Source organism: Molossus molossus, unplaced genomic scaffold (genome assembly GCF_014108415.1).
Source record: "Molossus molossus isolate mMolMol1 unplaced genomic scaffold, mMolMol1.p scaffold_m16_p_5, whole genome shotgun sequence".
Lineage (NCBI taxonomy): Eukaryota > Metazoa > Chordata > Mammalia > Chiroptera > Molossidae > Molossus > Molossus molossus.
In genome coordinates this window covers 58,519,941-58,535,294 of record NW_023425388.1, presented here as the reverse complement: position 1 = coordinate 58,535,294, position 15,354 = coordinate 58,519,941, and the positions used below count along the sequence as shown (strand labels likewise).

Genomic DNA, 15,354 nt, shown 5'->3' with positions numbered 1-15,354 from the left:
CTTTTTTTTTTCCCCTTAAACCTCACCCAAGGATATTTTTCCATTGATTTTTTTTAGGGAGAGTGGAACAGGGTTTGGGGAGAACGTGGATGTGATAGAGACACTTTGATTGGTTGCCTCCTGCACACTCCCCGACCAGAGTGGGATCAAATCTGCAACCCAGGTGTGTGCCCTTGGCAGATTGAATATGCAGCCCTTTGGTGCACGCGGCCCACACTCTAACCATTGAACAACACCAGCCAGGGCTTATTGTCTGTTCTTCTAAGTACTCTGCCTGCAATTGTTTTGTTATGTTTATCTCTGCTACTACCACCTAAAAGTTGGTGGTAGAAAGGAGTTACTCATTGCAGGGTTAGGGACACTGAGATTATGAATTGATGAAAACTGTTAAATGTTCTTTAATGGTCATTAAATGAATAAAGATGTATTAAATCAGTGGCAAAGCATATCACATAAACAACTAAGAGTATTTAATGTTCTTTTAATTTTTCTTTTACTGCTCCTCGTACTCGAAGATGTTCAGGATCTCTAGTTTGACTGTAAAATGTATGCTGTTTTGAAAACATAATTTGCAAACTAAGAGATCACTAATTGTCTGCCTATCTGCCTCAAGATCTGAAGGCTGTAAGTTGATGAGTTTGTGTATGGTTACATATATAGTTATATATATGTATATATGGAGAACTGTTTGATATTACCTCCAGATGGTCCTGTGTCTTTCTTAAGTTGGTTATTCAGGTTCATTGTTCTATAATTTAGTTGTAATTCTAGTTTGGTCCTGGGAGGAGGTGAGTGTAACTTCCACCTATTCTGCCACCATATTGGATCATCTGTACTGTGCCTTTCTAATTTTATTACCACATTCTTTTTTACAATATCTCAGAAATGTTTCTTTTAATAGCTATAAGTATGAAATTGCTAGACCTTGGTTCATTTTTTTTCCTTTTGTGGTTGCTATGCTCTCTGTTTTAACTGGCCTTTTTGTTTCTTGTTAACAAATACTTTTAATTTTTTCCAATAGGAGTCACTTATATAGTACCTGAATCAGAATTTTTTTTTTTTTTAAACTTATCTTTATTGTTGCCCTGGCTAGTTTGGCTCAGCAGTTAGAGTGTTGTCCTGTGGACCAAAGAGTCGTGGGTTTAATTCTGGTCAAGGGCACGTACCTCGGTTGCGGCTCATCTCCTGCCTGGGTCAGGCTCATGTGGGAGGCAACTAGTTAATGTGCCCCTCTCACATAGATGTTTTTCTCTCTCTCTCTCTCTCCCTCTCCCTCCCTCCCACTCTATCTGAAGATAAATAGAAAAATATCCTCGGGTGAGGACTAAAACAAACACAAAACTTACTTTTATTGTTGAATGTATTACCAATGTCCCTCCTTTTTCCCTTGTTGACCTCCTCATCCCCTATTCCACCCACCTCCTGCCTTTCCCATACTACTGTCTGTGTCCATTGGTTATGCATATATGCATATAAATTCTTCAGTTTATCTCTTCCTGTCCCCTCCCCCATTCCCTTTGAGGTTTGTCAATATAACAACCAATTTGTACTTCTTAATCCCTTCACCTTTTTCACCCATTCCTCCAATCCCCCTTATAGAATGAGAATTTCCTAGGGTTATTCAATTTATTGTCTATAAGATGCCATCTCATGCCTTTTCCTGAGCAGGTCATGTATGCCACATTCTAATAAGGACTAGAGTGGATTTAAATACTGACTTGTTTTTCTGTAACATAATTTCTGTAACCACACTGATGACTCTTTTGGATTCTAATTTGCTATTGGTATAAGGAACTTGGCATATTTGATTATTATTTGTGCTGAATGAAGCTTTAAAGTTGAATTGCTGCATAAATTCTCTGAAAATATTTGGCTTTTTTTTTTTTTTTTTTTGTAAGTATGATTTTTAGTATTATAGCCATTCTTTCATTCACTCAACAAATGGTTGTAGGTAGTGAGAATATAGTAAGTTCATTGTTTCGCAACTGTTGTCATCTTGTGGCACAGATAGAAACTGATGGTCTGTTTGTATGGGACACTGGAGGAAACTACAGGGAGACATGAGGGTGTCATGTCCTAGCTGGGTGTTGGTGAATATTTAAATTCATTTTTTATGCAATTATGTTAAAATAATTAATTTAATTAATATTTAATAATTTTTTATTTTATCCTCACCCGAGGACATTTTTTGCATTTATCTTCAGATAGAGAGAGAGAGAAATATCAATGTGAGAGAGACACATCAAGTGGTTGCCACCCACACGACCCCAACCAGGGACAGGGCCAGGGCCAAACTGCAACTGAGGTACATGCCCTTAACGGGAACCAAATCCGGGACTCTCTGGTCTGCGGACCAACGCTCTAACTGCTAAGCCAAAGCAGCCAGGGCAATATTTAATAATTTTTAAAATAAACTTTTGCTAAAACAAAACACAGTATTAGGGACGATATTATATATTGAATATAATACTTCCATGAAAAAGAATACCAGTTAAGTAAGTCATCTTTTAAAGTCAGTAACTGGCATTACACAAATTTTTATGTTGAGAATTATTCCCCTTAAATTTTTGAATTCTACTTTTAATTTACAATCTTAGGCAAAATTATTCTTTTGGACAGCCAGTACTTTTGCATGAAACAGCAGGTTGATATTCTCATACTATTTCTTTACAAAAAGCTGAAAATGGATGATGCTAAACATTTTGAATATTTTTTTAGATTTATGCATCATTTTGATAACATTTAATTTGGAAAGCATATTTACACACAAAATAGATCTTCAGAGTTTTCGAAATGAATTCTTAATGTAAAATTACATCTTGCTGTCATTATGGCTACACTGTGAATATGCTAAATTACAATGTTTTAATAATATCTTTTTGTTTTGAAATTTTCTTATGGCATTTTGAGTATTTCATCCCTAGGAGTTTGTATTGGTGCTTTGCAAAACAATCAACACTCTTCTAAGATAATCTTGTATTCAGAAATATTAACTGTTGCTGTTAACTTTTTTTAAATTAATTGGGAAAATATTTAATAAACATCAAATGTACTTTACATTGATAATTGCAATACTGAAACTGTGACATTTTAAATATTGTTTTAAAAAGAAGTTAGTGATTTTCTTTTTCCTGAAAAATATGGAGATCCGACTATGAGTATTACTGTGATCAGTCTAGGTCACCATGGTCTACATAATGCTAATATCTAAGCAGGTGTTCACATTTCATATCTGCAGTTGGCAGACTGAACTTTTCTACTGTTGAATTTTCGCAAAACTTCCACGAAATAATTGAAAGGAATGCCAAATTTCTGAAATACAAACTCATAAACTGTACATTGGGATCATTTTTTTTTTACTTGAAAGTCTCTGACTTGAGAATACAGGCAATTTTTCTATCCTAATTCCTTGGAAAAATATTTCTGCAGTAAGTATTGTGTCTTCTTTACTATGACTGGGTTGTTTTTAAAAAAGATTATCAGCTCTGTGGTTAGTTTCCCACAGTTGATAAAAATCTAGCAAAAACATCATAATATAATTTAAGGAAAAAAGTTGTTTTTCAAAGGCTGCAGGAACAGGAAAGAAATAGCACTTCTTATTTGTATAAGCAGACACTTAAAGGTAATCATACTGCAGACAAATCCAGCAGTATTCCAAAGTTCTATAAAAACGTTTACTTCCATTGCTCCAACATTCAAACGTCAGATCTGCATGAGAGATGCACTGTAGCAGTTTGCTGGTCCGATTTAAGAATTCAAAGTCCTTTTTGTGTATTTGGCCTAATGATGTCCACATTCCAGATAAATTCAGTTCAAAAAACAGAAATCAGGGCAAAGACTCCGTATAACAAAGCACAAGGATATGCTACTAGAAGCTGCTGTCCTTCCATGGCTAATGCAGAAATAAAAATTTTGTAAGCAGAAAATCTACACCATCCAATAATTCCAGGAGTGAGATGATTCCCACCATTTCTTGCAAAGAAAATACCACTGCAAAGCCGGAAAGTAGGATCATGGGAAGAAGGCGATATCTAAGGACGCTTGTCATACAACCAAATGAAACGCCTGTCATACTCATCAAGTTAAACAAAACATTCCTAGACATCCATTTGCACTGATCGCATATACATAGCCAAATTGGATTTTGCTAGCCAGCAACAATGTGGCTCCAAAGGCAAGGCAAAAAACTATGGGTTCTGCCAGATCAGTCTCATTCATGCTGCTGCTATCTGCTACTTTTAATGGATGTAACACTTAGTGTTTTTTGCTAGATGTGGGCAAAATTGATACCCAGTTCTTCTAATACAGGTGGTTCATCCTCAAAGTTGTTTCCATAGAATGACTGAGAAGTAGTTGGAGTAAATGTCTGAGTTGGCTGGAAAAATCTGCCTGGTGTATGGCGGTTGTGGCTATATCATGTCTGGAGGGACAAATCGGCCTTGCTGCGAGTAGTCACAGCCAGCATGCTGTTTGCTATAGGGTCCTCCACTTCTGCCATAATCATAGGACTGCTGTGACTGGTCATCGATCCTGTAACTTGTCTGGTATAAATCCGTGTTTAAGTTTTAAAAGCCTGACATTGTAAATGATCAAACACAGAGGTGACCACAGTAGCTCTCACAGTGCCAGGGCAGCCCCGAATTCAGGTTAGGACCCTGAACAAGAAGTACTGTTGCTACGTGTCCTCTGTTAACTTTTTTTGTTGATTTTTTTTAGAGAGAGAAGAAGGGAGAGAGAGAGAAACATCGATGTGAGAGAGACATCTATTGGCTGCCGCCTGCCGCCCTCTACTGGGGATAGAACCCGTAACCCAGGCATATGCCCTGACCAGGAGTCCAACTGGGACCTCAACACTCAATCCACTGAGCCACATTGGCCAAGCTATTGCTGTTAACTTGAACACAGTTATTAACATGTAGAATCATCACTCAGCAATGAAAACATTGATATACTTGTCTTTTGGGTTAGTGATTATTACTGTTTATCTGGCATGCCATCAAATGCATCTGTTAATTCTTTTGTTCTAATGTGGCACCTGTTGTATTTCCTTTGTTTCTTTATAAAATTACAAAGTTCTCACATTTTTCTTGCGCTGGTATACTGGGCAATTTTGCAATTGTATGAAGCATTCTGGCTCTAACTCTTAATTAGGTTAACCTTGTAACTAGCTTCGTAACATGATATTGTAATTAATCTCATAAAATAACTTTTTCATATTTTGCAGAAATTTAGAGTATGGATCTTTTTTTGTATGAAATGAATTGGTGTTGAAGTCCTGTGTGATTGCTTCTACCATTGCTTTATTTAATAACTCTTTGATATATAAAGATATTTAGGTTGAAGAAGAGAATTTTGGACTGTTGTGTTTGTCTTTTGAATGTAATGACTTTCCATTACTACTTAATGAAAAATTGACTATTATGGTAGGAAGACAATAATCGGTAAAAAGCAAATCTGTTTAAATATGAAGTGAAATAGTATATATCTTAAGGTTTAGAAATTGATTATGTTTAATTTTCTGCATTCTTAAAATGTTTTAATTTACTTTTTATCCTCACCTGAGGACATTTTTGCATTTATCTTCAGATAGAACAGGAGAGAGGAAGAGAGAGAGAAACATCAATATGGGAGACACACATCGACTGGTTGCCACCCACACAACCCCAACCGGGGCCAGGGACAAACTGCAACTGGGGTACATGTCCTTAGCGGGAACCGAACCTGGGACTCTTGGCCGACGCTCTAACCACTGAGCGAAACTGGCCAGGGCCAGAAATAATATTTTAAAAAATAATTAAAAATAAAGTCCAATGAAGTTTTATCAAGAGTCAGAATTTGGGTTAAGTGACATCCAAAGCCAATAATAAATAAGAACTAAGAAATAACAGCCAAAGAAATAGCAAAATCCATTACATTCTAATAGGAATACCTCATAACAAATGATCATAATATTAAGGAAACAACTATACATACCTGGCTAAGTAGGGAAAATGTGAAAAATAAAAACAAATTAATAGAAGTGAATTCTGAAAAGTAAGAGCAAAAGAAGATGAAATATTGGACAATGGCTATAAATCAAAGAAGTGATGGCAAATTGTTGACAAAAATAGTTTTGGATGATTCAAATGGTAATGCCAGTGGAAAAGTGGTATTGTTTTGTTATCGTTGCTTTCTATCCTTATTGATTACATGGCATTTTTAAGACTAATTTGTAAATGGAATCCTTGTCTAATTTTTTTCAGTGTAGTTATTTTGAGACTCAGTCATGTTACTGTGTTTACCAGGAGTTCACTTTTTTATTGCTTGCTAGTACTACATTATATGGATATTTCATAATTTGTTTATCCATCCTCCTGTTGATGAATTAGTTACCTGTTGCTCTTGCATATTACCCCCAGAATAGTGGCTTGAAGCAAAAAGTATTTATTAGCTCAGAGTTTTTGGAACAGCAATTTTTAGAGAGGCTCAGAGTCTTTTATGAAATTGCTATTAAGATGTTGGCTGGGGCTAGTTATTTGAAAGCTGCACTGGGTTTGGAGGATAAGGCTCCACTTTTGAGATGAAGTGTATCAAAGAATTTGTGTACATATTTTGAAGCAATCACAACGAATGTTTGAGTAGTTTTCAAGTTTGGCTATTATAAACAAAGATGCTTATAAAATATATATGTAAACATCTGAACAGACATGCTTTTATTTCTTTTGTGTAAATAGCTAAGAGTAGAATGGCTAGTTTGTAAGGTAAGATTATGTGTAACTTTTTACAAAACTACTTATATAGCAAATACTACAAAACAATGCTAACAGAAATTAAAGAAATACGAATTTCTTATTTTCTTTATTAATGTTTATAATGTTAATATTCTTTTAGATATTAAATTTCTAAAAAATTAATTTTTGTAACAATTAAAGGAATTCTAGAAAAATTTGGTAATTGTTTTCCAAAGTTGATTGTATCATTTTACACCAACAATATATGAGTGTTCTAGTTGATTCATATGATTGTCAACACTTGTTATGGTCAATCGTTTTAAATTTGCATTTTCTTTATTAATGATGCTGGACATCTTTTCATGTGTTTATTTGCCATCTATATATCCTTGGTGAAATGTCACATCTTTTACCCACTTAAAAAACTGGGCTGTCTCCTTATTTAGTTGTAAGATTCCTTCCTATTTCTGTACATGTCTTTTGTCAAGTCAACGTTTTACAGATATTTTCTCCCAGGCTTTGGGTTATCCTTTAAATTTTTGTAGCACTATCTTTTGAAGAGGAAGTTTCTAATTTTGATGAAGTAAATTTATTGATTTTTTTAATAGTTTTTTATTTTGCGTTCTATTAAGAAATAATTTGCCAAATCCAAGTTCACTAAGATTTTATTCTATGTTTAGTTTAGATCTGTGATTCATTCTAAGTTAATATTTCTGTGTGTAAGGGTCAAGGTTCATTTTTTTGGGCATATAACTCTTGTTTTAGTGCCATTTGTTAAAAAAAAAATATCTTTTCCCTAATTGGTACCTTTTGTTTAAGAAAAATTGACCATGTGTGGGTGGGTCATTTCTGTACTCTTCTGTTTCATTGATCTTTTTGCTTATCTTGATTTTTACTTTTAATCCTCACTCAAAGATATTTTTGCATTTATCTTCAGATAGAGAGGGAGGAAGAGAGAGAGAGAGACACACACATCGATTGGTTGCCTCACACAGGACCCCAACCTGGGTGGAGAGGAACCGCAACTGAGGTGCCCTTGGCCGGAATTGAATCTGACACTCTTTGGTCTGCAGGCCCACGCTCTAACTGCTGAGCCAAACCAGCCAGGGCCACCTGTCTTGATTTTAATACCACAAATGCCTTGATTACTGTAGTTTTCATAATAAGTCTTAAAATCAGGTAGTTTTTTTGTTTGTTTGGCTATTCTAGGTTCTTTCATTTTGATATACATTTCAGAATCAGTTTTTCAACTTCTACATAAGGGCTTACTGGGATTTGAAGTAGGATTTCATCAAATCTGTAGGTCAATTTGTTGAGAATTGTCATCTTACTGATATTGAATTTTCTGATTAATAAACACAGTATGTCTCTCCATTTATTTAATTTATCACTGAACAAATCTTGCATATCTTTTAACTTTATTCCTAAGCATTTCCTATATTCTGATACTATTGTAAATGACGTTCTTTTTAAAAGTTCACAATTTCTAATCGGTCATTTCTGGTATATAGAAAGAAGTACTACTGATTTTTGTACAGGACTTTGTTTCTGTAACCTTTTTAGTAGGTTTTTCTGTAGATGCCGTAGTATTTTCTACATATAGCCTGTGGATTAAAATGTTTTATAGTCTTCCATTCTAATATGTCTACTTTTTATTTTATTCATTTATTTTCTTTGCTTGATTGCATTGCTAGGATTTCTAGTACAATGTGGTATAGAAGTGATGAGAGCAGACATCCTTGCCTTGTTTCTGATTGTAGGAGGGAAAGTCGCTTTTCACCACTAAATATGATGCTAGCTGTATGTTTTTCATATGTGCCCTTTATTGGGTGAGGAAGTACCCTTTTAGTTCCAAATTCCTGAGAATTTTTATTAGGAATGGATTTTGGATTTTGTCTAATGCTTTTTTGCATTTATTAAGATGATTATATAGTTTTTCTGTTTTAGTCTGTTAACAGTGAATTATATTGATTTTTTTTTTTTATCCTCACCTGAGGACATTTTTGCATTTATCTGCATTTATCTTCAGATAGAGCAAGAGGGAGAGAGGGAGAAAGAGAGAGAGAAACATCAATGTGAGAGAGACACATCAACTGGCTGCCACCCACACAACCTCAACTGGGACTGGGGACAAACTGCAACCAAGGTATGTGCCCTTAGTGGAAACCGAACCCAGGTCTCTCTGGTCTGTGGGCTGATGCTCTAACCGCTGAGCCAAACTGGCCAGGGCATTGATTGATTTTTTAATGTTAAATGGGTCTTGCCTTCCCTGGGATAAATCCCAGTTGGTCATGAAGTATTTTCCTTTTTATATATTCTTGTTATATATCATTGTTATGTATTCTTAATAATTTTTGTGTAGCTTTTCTGGAATATCTTTTTCTGGTTTTGTCTTTCATAAGAATTTTCTCATGAATAGGTTTTCTGATAGAATAGATTTTTGTGGGAAGAGTTTGAGTAGAATTTGTATGTTTTTCTATCTTTCTTTTTTTTTTTTTTTAAATCCTCACCCGAGGACATTTTTCCATTTTTTGTTCAGGTAGAGTGGGAGGGAGAGAGAGGAAAAGAGAGAAAGAGAGAAACATCGACGTGAAAGGAACACATCGAGTGGCTGCCACCCACACAACCGACCAGGGCCGGGGACAAACTGCAACCGAGATACGTGCCCTTAGCGGGAACTGAACCCGGGTCTTTCTGGACTGCAGGCCGACGCTCTAACCGCTGAGCCAAACCGGCCAGGGCTGTATGTTTTTCTTAATGTTTGGTAGAATTCACCGATGTGGACATCTCTGTAGAGGTTTAATTTACAAGGGTTTTAAAAAGTTTTTTTTGAGGGGGAATCACTTTTTCTGATTATTATTAGAAGTTGAAATAATTTTACAATAGACATTCATACACTCACCTGCTAGATATATTTGCTTTATTACTTATCTGTCCATTTATCCTCCCTTCTATCCATGTATCAATCTACCTATTGATGTATTTCAAAATAATTAATAGACAACAGTGTATTTCACTCCTAAATACATTCCCATGAATAGTTTCTGAGTTTAATATATATATATATATTTTTTTTTTACCCTCACCCGAGGACATTTTTCCATTTTTTGTACAGATAGAGTGGGAGGGAGGAGGGAGAGAGAGGAAGAGAGAGAGAGGGAAACATCGATGTGAAAGGGACACATCGACTGGCTGCCACCCACACGACCAACCAGGGCCGGGGACAAACTGCAACCGAGGTACATGCCCTTAGCGGGAACCGAACCTGGGTCTCTCCGGACTGCAGGCGGACGCTCCAACCGCTGAGCCAAACTGGCCAGGGCTGAGTTTAATATTTTTTATAGTTTAAAATTTTTTATTTATTTTTATTTATTTTTATTTTTATTTTTTATCCTCACCCGAGGATATTTTTCCATTTTTTGTACAGATAGAGTGGGAGGGAGAGAGAGGAAGGGAGAGAGAGAGAAACATCAACGTGAAAGGGACACATCGAGTGGCTGCCACCCGCACTACCAACCAGGGCCGGGGACAAACTGCAACCGAAGTACGTGCCCTTAGCGGGAACCGAACCCGGGTCTCTCCGGACCGCAGGCCGACGCTCTAACCGCTGAGCCAAACTGGCCAGGGCTATAGTTTAAAATTTTTTTAAAATATAGTTAAGTGCATGTCTCACATGTACCAATCAATGAATTTTGCTAAATGCATACATTTGTATAACCCACATTTTTTAAAAGATAAAGATCGTTCCCATTACTCAGAAAGTTTTCTCATACCTCTTCTCAGACAGTCCCAACCCACACTACCGAGGCGTGTACTGTTCTGTTTTTTTTCTATAACTAGTTTTGCTTGTTTTATAACTTCATATAAATGTAATATAGTATTCGTGTGTGTGTGTGTATGTGTGAGAGAGAGAGATGTATATTATTTTTTTAAATTATTTTCATTGATTTTTTAGATAGGAAGAGAGGGAGAGATAGAAACACTGATGAGAGAGAAACACTGATCAGCAGCCTCCTGCATACCCCCTACTGGGGATTGAGCCTGCAACCTGGGCATGTGCCCTGACTAGGAATCGAACTGGGACCTCTCAGTGCATGGGACAACACTCAATCCACTTATCCACGCCGGCTGGGCAAGAAATCTATATTATTTTGTGTATCAGTAGTATAATTTCACTGAGGTCAGAGAACATGTTCTATATGATGCCATACTCTTGCTTTATCCCCTATTACATGGCAGTTTTCATAAATTTTTTAGGGATATTTTCTTGTTAGTCTTTTGTTTCTACATCTGTCCTTTCAGTGAACCTCATTAGTCATGCTATTTGTTTCTTAATTCTTTCAAAATCAGTTGGTTCATATGTATCCTGTTGTTCTTCATATTTTAACCTTATCTTAAAATTTAAATGTAACAAAATTGACTCCTTGTGGTATACAATTTTGTGAATTTTGACAAATGCATATAGTTGGATCTCTACTGATAATCAAGATGCCGTTCCATTAACTAAAAATAACCTCATGATACCCCATTGTTTGTCTGCTCTTCCTCTCCTCCCTACCCCACTGGAAATTGCTGATTTGTTTTCAATCCGTGTAGTTTTACCTATTTCTAAATGTCATATAAATGGAATTATACAGCTTGTAGCCTTTTGAATATGATTTATTTTACTTAGCAAAATGCACTGAGATTCATCTATGGTTTTGCATATGTTAATCATTGTTCCTTTTTGTTGCTGAGTAGTATTTCGTTGTACAGATGTCCCATAGTTTGTTTCTTCAAGGACATTTGGGTTGTTTCTAGTTTTTGGTAATTAGGAATGAAACTGCTGTAAACATTGGCATACAGGTTTTGTTGTGAAGATTGCTAGGTTTTATGTAAGTGTAGTTTTAACTATAAGATATAGGAGGTTTTAAACTATAGAGTCTCCTTTTTAAATTCTGTTTAGATTATTGATTGTTTTCTTGAGTGAAAAAAAATTTTTTTTTAGTGAATGCTCACCTGAGGATATTTTTTTCTATTGATATTTTTTTAGAGAGAGTGGAAGGGAGAGAGAGAAAGGCAGTGAGCGGGAGTGAGGGAGAGAGAGAGAGTGACTTCAATGTGAGAGAGAGACATCGATTGGTTGTCTCCTGGACTTGCCCCAACTGGGCTGGGGATGAATCTACAACCCAGGTAGGTGCCCTTGACTAGGAATCTAACACATGACTTTCTGGTGCGTGGGCTCATGCTCTAACCACTGAGCAACACCAGCCAGGGCAACTTCGGTAATTTTTGTCTTTCAAAGATTTACTCATCTGTTGAATTTACAGACATAAATTCCCCAACTCCCCTGGTTTTCCTTTTAAATACCTGGAAAATCTGTGATAAAACTTCCCTTCCTAATATTTGAAATTTGTCGCTTTTTTTCTGATCACTTTGGCTGGAGGTTAGGTTAATTAGTTTTATAAATCTTCTCAAAGAACTAAGCTTGGTTTCATCAATTTTCTTTTTTTAAAATATATTCTTTTTTTATAACTGGACACAGCCCTGGTCGGTTTGGCTCAGCGGTTAGAGCGTCAGCCTGTGGTCCAGAGAGACCCGGGTTTGGTTCCCGCTAAGGGCATGTACCTCAGTTGCATTTTGTCCCCGGCCCTGGTTGGTCATGCGAGTGACAGCCACTTGATGTGTCCCTTTCACATCATGTTTCTCTCTCTCTCTCTGTTCCTCTCTCTCCTTCCCACTCTACCTGAACAAAAAATAGAAAAATGTCCTCAAGTGAGGATAAAAAAAAATATTTATAACTGGAGACAATTGAAAACAGGTTTTATCTATTTGTTTATTTACTTATTTATTATTATTTTTTAATCTTCACCAAGGATATTTTTTTATTTAACTTCAGATAGAGTGGGGTGGGTGAGAGAGGGAGGGAAGGAGGGGGAGAGAGAGAGAGAGCGCGCACGCGCGAGCAAGCGAGAGCAACTAGAGCCAGAAGGGGAAAGAAACATCAACATGAGAGGGGCACGTTGACTGGTAGCCTCCCGCAGGACCCCGGCTGCCTGGGTATGAAACGCAGCCCTCAACTCATTGGTCCAGGGGCCGAGACTCTAACCGCTGAGCCGAACCGGCCAGGACTTGATTTTGTTTTCTGTTTGGTGACTTCCACTTTGATTTTTATTATTTCTTTCTGCTTACTTTGGGTATAATACTTTGGGTGTAACATAAACTTCTTCTTTGTTTCTGGAACTAAATTGACATTTTTGAAACCCTGGACTCAATCTACATTTTGTGTGTGTGTGTGTGTGTGTGTGTGTTTTGTTTTTAGATGAGAACATAGACTTTGCTAATAAGATTTCAGAGAGAGAAATTAGTATTGTTTTTAATTAGTAGAAGGACACAGGATTTTGTTTTGTTTTGAAAATTAATTTTTCTGCTTGTTCATCTAACATCTATTTCTAATTATAAATAAAGTATATCCGTAAATTACAAAAGTACCTGGAATTCCCATGACTAGCCCGGTGAAATTTATCATACACACAGCTATCAAAGTTAAATATGTGGCATCCTTTAAGTGGGGCAAAATATTGTGAGGAATAAAATTCTATTCTTACCTCTAAGCAATTATTTAAACTAAAGGACTATACAATGTTTACTTGAACTCAGAATATAAAGCATTTAAATCCTGAGTTTTTCCCAAATGAGTAACCATTAACTCAGATATAAGATTGTTGTGGAGTTGTTTTCATTTGGTGTGTTTTGATATATGAGATTAAGAAATTTCTGTTGTGGATGGAGTGAAGTTTTTATTACTCTTTTAGGTTGTCTTCCTAAGCCTGAATTAAAATCAAGGAAATAAATTGCATTTTATTTAAATATTAAAGCAGATTTGATTTCCTCTGTAAATTGAAGTGATTTTATTTTTTAGACAGATGAAATTCTCCTGAAAATCAGTTTGTTTCTCTTTTAAATGTGTATTTCTTTTTTTTTTTTTTAATTCTTACCCAAGGACATTTTTTCCATCTTTTGTTCAGATAGAGTGGGAAGGAGAGAGAGGAAGAGAGAGAGAAACATCGACATGAAAGGGACACATCAAGTGGCTGCCTCCTGCACAACCCAATCAGGGCCGGGGACAAACTGCAACCCAGGTATGTGCCCTTAGCGGGAACCGAACCTTTGTCTCTCTGGACCGCAGGCCGACGCTCTAACTGCTGAGCCAAACCGGCCAGGGCTAAATGTGTATTTCTTATGTAGTCTTGAATAAGGGATATAGGTGTTATTAGAAATTGGACTATTGATAGAGGGATGTGATAATTATAGAACTACATGAAAATTATTTTTTATTTACTTTTATAATTGTTTACTGTTACATTTTATTTTTTAGATCCTATTTGACCAAACTCAGAGATCAATTAAGGCACAGCTTCAGAACTTCGTTAAAGAGTAAGTCAATTGTAGCAAAGGAAAGAGTAAAGTATTTAATTAGTTATTATATCTGGGAGTTGGTACCTTTGGAGAGAAATTATGTAACATGAATTATGAAAATATTAGAGGTTATTTTTTGTTTTGCTTGTGAAATGTATATTGCATTTTTCTCTAGAATTATTCTGTATAAAATTAGACTTAATGCCTTACAGTGAATCATTAATATTGTGAAATATATGTTTAAGATAGATAACTAGAATTGTTATGTATTAAATAAATGTAAATACTTTAATGACCTTTCAAAATCAAAATCTCAAGAGTGGTTGAAATACTATCAGTTATTATAGTGGAAAATAAGTTTTGCATTCTTTTAATATGGTATTTCCTTTGAAGAGAATATATGAGAATGAGTAGTGAAAGTGCAGGCTTTTTGCTACATAGGAGCCTTTTGTGTCACATTCATTATATTTGTAAAAAAATATTGAACTTTCCTGGTTTTCCTTTTTCACATAAATAATTCATATTTTCTCTTTTAATTCCTGACTAACAATATATAAAATTACAAATAAAATTGATTACAAATACAGTATTCATGATAAACTATAGATGTTATGAGCTATAAATAGTGGCAGATCACATAAATGTAAAGCACTGCCATTTTAGTAGGTTAGAATTGTTGTAGTGAAGGTGATGTTTTGCAGATTCTTTTTTAAAAAATTGGTTTTTCTTTATTGATTTTAGAGAGAGAGGAAGGGGAGAGAGAGAGAGAGAGAGAGAAACATGGATGAGAGAGAACATCGATTAGCCACCTCCTGCGTGCCCCCCACTGGGGATTTGGCCCACAACCTGGGCATGTGCCTTGATCAGGAATTGAACCAGTGACCTCCTGGTATGTGGGTTGATGCTTAGCCACTGAGCTGGGCTCTTGCAGATTCTTTATAGATTACTTCATAATAGACAAATATTCAGAATGTTCTGATAGAATGTATACATGAGAGTTAATAGCTTACAAGAGTTCTTTCTTAGGTAAACATTATTATTATTATTATTATTATTATTTTAAAATTGTTTGTCGTCAAGTTATTTTGCCTTCTTCCCTGATAGAAAAAGTAAAAGCAAAGTGATGTTATGTACTTACCTAAGATTATTAATGAATCAAGGATTTCAGATTTTCTGACTATTGAGATGGATACTGTTACCCTTTATGGGTACAAGAATTCTTTTGGAAAGCATTATGAGTTCGTGT

General features: G+C 35.7%; 1 protein-coding gene and 1 pseudogene across 5 annotated transcripts in view; one reads left to right on the top strand and one right to left on the bottom strand.

Annotated features, from left to right (window-relative positions):
• Positions 1 to 15,354, top strand: part of ACAP2 (ArfGAP with coiled-coil, ankyrin repeat and PH domains 2) — a 155,627-nt gene that overhangs the window by 67,025 nt on the left and 73,248 nt on the right. For all 5 annotated transcript variants that reach the window (XM_036243331.1, XM_036243329.1, XM_036243333.1 and 2 more), the window contains one exon: positions 14,068 to 14,126. In XM_036243331.1, the coding sequence (XP_036099224.1) occupies positions 14,068 to 14,126 (59 nt within the window). The remainder of the gene's footprint in view (positions 1 to 14,067; positions 14,127 to 15,354) is intronic.
• On the bottom strand, positions 3,813 to 4,580 carry LOC118617413 (annotated as a pseudogene).